This window comes from Brachionichthys hirsutus, unplaced genomic scaffold (genome assembly GCF_040956055.1).
Source record: "Brachionichthys hirsutus isolate HB-005 unplaced genomic scaffold, CSIRO-AGI_Bhir_v1 contig_968, whole genome shotgun sequence".
In the NCBI taxonomy this organism is placed as follows: Eukaryota; Metazoa; Chordata; class Actinopteri; order Lophiiformes; family Brachionichthyidae; genus Brachionichthys; species Brachionichthys hirsutus.
This window is the reverse complement of record NW_027181519.1, coordinates 1-5,000: the sequence shown is the minus strand read 5'-3', so window position 1 is coordinate 5,000 and position 5,000 is coordinate 1. Positions and strand designations below refer to the sequence as shown.

Below are 5,000 nucleotides of genomic sequence, written 5' to 3'. Positions count from 1 at the left end.
CTTCTCCTTCTCCTCTAACTCACCTCCTACCTGTGGAGCGTAAGAACTTCTCCTTCTCCTCTAACTCACCTCCTACCTGTGGAGCGTAAGAACTTCTCCTTCTCCTCTAACTCACCTCCTACCTGTGGAGCTTAAGAACTTCTCCTCCTCCTCTAACTCACCTCCTACCTGTGGAGCGTAAGAACTTCTCCTTCTCCTCTAACTCGCCTCCTACCTGTGGAGCGTAAGAACTTCTCCTTCTCCTCTAACTCACCTCCTACCTGTGGAGCATAAGAACTTCTCCTTCTCCTCTAACTCGCCTCCTACCTGTGGAGCGTAAGAACTTCTTCTCCTCCTCTAACTCACCTCCTACCTGTGGAGCATAAGAACTTCTCCTTCTCCTCTAACTCACCTCCTACCTGTGGAGCGTAAGAACTTCTCCTTCTCCTCTAACTCACCTCCTACCTGTGGAGCGTAAGAACTTCTCCTTCTCCTCTAACTCGCCTCCTACCTGTGGAGCGTAAGAACTTCTCCTTCTCCTCTAACTCACCTCCTACCTGTGGAGCGTAAGAACTTCTCCTTCTCCTCTAACTCACCTCCTACCTGTGGAGCGTAAGAACTTCTCCTTCTCCTCTAACTCACCTCCTACCTGTGGAGCGTGAGAACTTCTCCTTCTGCTCTAACTCGCCTCCTACCTGTGGAGCGTAAGAACTTCTCCTCCTCTAACTCACCTCCTACCTGTGGAGCGTAAGAACTTCTCCTTCTCCTCTAACTCACCTCCTACCTGTGGAGCGTAAGAACTTCTCCTTCTCCTCTAACTCACCTCCTACCTGTGGAGCGTAAGAACTTCTCCTTCTCCTCTAACTCACCTCCTACCTGTGGAGCGTAAGAACTTCTCCTTCTCCTCTAACTCACCTCCTACCTGTGGAGCGTAAGAACTTCTCCTCCTCCTCTAACTCACCTCCTACCTGTGGAGGCTGCCATTGTTTGACTCCTCCATGTTCATAACTTTTGTGTTGGTGTCGAGGATGTTGAACTTTCGCGACCTAATTTTTTTTATTTGTTTTAAATCAAGAAACGCATGGGAATTGATCTCATCTTGAAATCATCATGCAGACTGGATAAAGAATAAACATGCCCATTGTCAGCAGTCTCACCCTCGAATCGCAGCCACGTCTCTAGATTCCCTGAAGAAAACAAACACTTCAAATCAGCAAAGGAGTCTTTTTTTTGTTTTTTAAAAGGTCTTGCTGATCCAAGAGGTAAAACACTCACTTGTCAATGCAGACTTTAATTTTCAACTGGTAATTAAGTCCGGGAAACTTGACCAACAACCTGGAAACGTGAGAGAAATTAATTCGAGTCTAAAATGATGGACCTGCGGTCCTCAAATCGAAGACATTGTGTTTGGTTTTCCGAGCCGGCGTCGTACCTGACTTTGTTGGTGAACTGCACGCCTGTCTTTATGACCAGAGGCCTGTCGGGGTGCATGGGCATACACGGCTGCCGTTCCACCACGAACGCACTAGGAAGCAGAACAGATGTTGTTTCAGAGAGAACATCGGGTCAAAGATTCCTTCTGCCGAGGATGTGCAGCCGCGAGTTTCCTCTTTCATTGCATCCCGATATCCCGGCGGTACCTCTTCATCAGGTTCTTAAACAAGTCCACGATCTTCTCCTCCAGGGCAGGCCGGTGCTGGATGATGGGGTCTCCTTTGTAGGACACCTTCTGCTGCAGCTCCTCCAGCTTTTTGATCTGCTGGCGGATCTGGAGCTGCGACTCAGCCAAGGATGTGATCCTGGTTTAAAAAACCAAACGAAAAGGGAAACCCAGCGGACGTTTGTCATTCCGATGAAACACGACTTTAAACCTGCTCAACTGGACTCAACGGGAGTGTTTGGAAATATACTTCTAAAGCAGTTTTTTTAATTTTTAATTTTTAATTTTTCTAATATCACCTAATTAACATTGTCGGGTGTTCGCGCTGTAATAAAGCGTGTGTGTGCTGCCCGTAGATCGCTCTTCAGACTTTGAAGTGAACGACAGGAGCTGGTTCCCGTCATTGTGAGCCAAAAAAAGTCTGTTAAAGTCTAACGTGATTGGTCGAGATGTGTGTGGGCGTGTGCGTGTCCACAACGAGCAGCGAGCGGACGAAACGAAAGGGAGGCAGGGAGAGAGAGAACTTTAGACCAGAGACAAACGACGCGCTAGAAAGGGTAAGGGAAAAAACGAGCGATAGAAAACGTAGAAAAATCTGGACACATTTTAACGCGGCTGACACAAAGGCAAAATAAAATAAAGTAAGATCGTATCTTGAGGAGCCGCTAATCCAAAGAAGTGCAGACCCACTGAGCTGGTGGGAGTCCAGGTGTTCAGTCTACCCACGTCTCACACACGCAATGGCACGGAGACTGTCCCCTCAGAGAGAATCTCCAAAACAGGACAGATGATAACAGAAGGATCAGCCCCTCCAAGCTGAGCCACTTGGTTTCCTTTGATGCCAATCTTCAGTAAAACAGTAGAACTGTTACCTGATGCTGCTTTATCTTTTGCACTTTTTAATTTATCTTTTCTTGTTGTGCTGTTTGAGATTTACATGCAGAGATTTGACCTGGTTCTCTGTGAGATGTGTTTGGTTTGGTTTTGTATTTTATATTATATAATATGTTTTTGTAGCTAGCAGTGCAAAGAGGATTTAAATAAAGACATTTAATAAACATTTGATATATTGCATGTTTTTACATTAGTAGCTAATTTTACACAATGCACATGATTTGGTATTAAATTAATTTTGTCAACAAAAAATCTGAGGAGCCACTTGGGAGCCAAAAGAACCGGTTCTCTTAAAAGTGCCGGAATTCCCATCACTACACTGAACTGAAACAAGATGGTGGTTTAAAGCTAAACTTTGCTGATCTTCCTTTGGACAGTTTCTGGTTATCTGTTATCAAGGAGTTCCCCATTCTAGCCAACAAAGCTATTCTGACATTGCTCCCGTTTTCAACCACCTATCTGTGTGAGCTGAGCTTCTCAAGCTCGACGGCGATAAAAACTAAAAACAGAGAGACTGAGAGCTGATGAGGAAGAGCTTTGTGTGTGTCTTTCTGCCATTACTGCCAGGATATCCATTCTGTGTTCATCAAAACAGCCCCAGGTTTCCCACTAAGTATAAATACATAAAAAAAACTATATTATTAACTCTATATATTATAATAAAGCTCATCTAATATAATGTGTACTGTGTTAGAACGTCATTTTGTGTCATTTTGGTTGGTGGTGTGCCGCAGGATTTTGTAAATGTAAAAAGTGTGCCGCGGCTCAAAAAAGGTTGGGAAACACTGTTCTAAAGTATATGCCTCTGTGTACTTACACAGGAGGGGGAGGACAGAAATGACTTGACCTTCCAAATCAGTGTCTTAAAAGGAGAATAATCAGTGGCTTGATTTGGGACTCGATTCGGGACGTCCTTAGTTACCACGTTTCGAGGCGGTCCAGACAAATGTTCGGCGGTCCTCCGATACAGGCGATCTGCTGCCTTCTCTTCCAGTCCGCCAGCTCTTCGTCTGTCAGGTTCTTCTGGACGTAATCCATGGCCATCAGCAAGCCGCCCATCTCTGTCACGATTCGCTACGAGACAAAAAAAGAAAAGGAAAACGCGAGACATTAAATACGAATCAATGACGCCGCATCTTGATTTCATTTTGAATATGTGACCCCGGTTAAAATTCTTTCTCGTGCATCCCTAACACAATCGATGCTGGACACTCACCCTCCTCATCTGGTCCAGGGCGGCCAGCATCTGCCCCAGTTGAGCCATCTTCTGTCTGGCAGCAGCCGCCTGGCTATTTCCATTCAGATCCTGGGATAACTCTAAACGGACGTTTAGACTTGACTCAGTTCATGTTAATCGATTCATCTAGAAGTTCAACACGGCTGCTAAAATATGAGAAAATACCTCCTTGGCTTTTCAAGGTCTTGTAATTAAAATCGAAGTCGTCCTGCAAGTTCTCGAGCATTTTCATGTTGTGCTCCATGTCCTGAAGGAGAACAGGGCGACGCGTTACACGTCGGCGGCTACATCAATCTTCTCCTTCTCCTCTAACACTAAGCAGAGATGCATAAGAAGACCAGAAATATGACCAGAAAAGCATTGACAAATCCAGACTCTTGATACGTCCAACATGTTCGTCAGTCGCTTAACCACAGAAAGCCGTCCATGGAAGCCTCTTTGTGAGGCCTACAAACACACGGGATTCAGTATATCATGGCCTGTGGAGGTTTCTAACAGACCAACGGTCTGAGAGAATCAAACAGTCTGGCCTCTTCCATCCTCACATTTCTATTCTACACACTCTCCTTTAGTCGTCATTGTCAAACTGACGCCTGTTCCAACCTGCCACACAGACACAAAGTTACAAAACTGTTTATGATTCACAAGAGAACAGTGGGATCTGGAGAAGTGGAGGGAAACGTGATTTAGAGAGCAGTTGTGGTGCGTGATAGAGACAGTAAGGTGTGATTTAGGGCTGAGAAGGAAATGGAGGAGGGGGGGTGCGCTCTTGGCAAAGATTGAGTGTCGTTTAATGCGGGACTGAGTGGAGAAATGATTGCATGGCTGACTATAGCTGTGACACATCGCTCACATGCTATCCTGGCTGAATGGGAATTACCCCATTAAGACAAGCTTGATGCTAAATGCTATAGCATATACTGGGATGGTAGCAAAAAGCTGAGCTGGCTAATGACTGTATGTCACTGTAATGGCGTGTCTCTATCGAGTGGCTTTGCCTCCACGGGCCACTTAGCGCTTCATCGCTGTACTCTTCTTCATCCCGCCGCTGGATGACCTTCCTACAGCAGTTTAAACTGAGAAAGTCATCCCTGCAAGATGTTCCTCCGATTGCACTTTTTTGCCACCGCATCACAAGCACATTTCAAACATCTGCTTTGAAATTTGGGGGTTTATATCCATTCAAAAAACATTCTGATTGTTCCCGTCACATAAAAAAGAAAAAAATGT

General features: G+C 45.3%; 1 protein-coding gene across 1 annotated transcript; it reads right to left on the bottom strand.

The window, feature by feature from the left end:
- Nucleotides 1-947: 947 nt before the first annotated feature.
- LOC137917525 (signal transducer and activator of transcription 3-like) lies at nt 948-4,017 on the bottom strand (the record flags this gene model as incomplete). The annotated part of the gene is made up of 8 exons (XM_068760241.1): nt 948-1,025; nt 1,137-1,166; nt 1,255-1,314; nt 1,412-1,504; nt 1,620-1,778; nt 3,456-3,607; nt 3,750-3,850; nt 3,936-4,017. Coding segments are annotated over 8 exons (755 nt in total), but the record flags the coding sequence as incomplete, so codon positions are not given.
- Between the last annotated feature and the right edge of the window lie 983 nt (nt 4,018-5,000).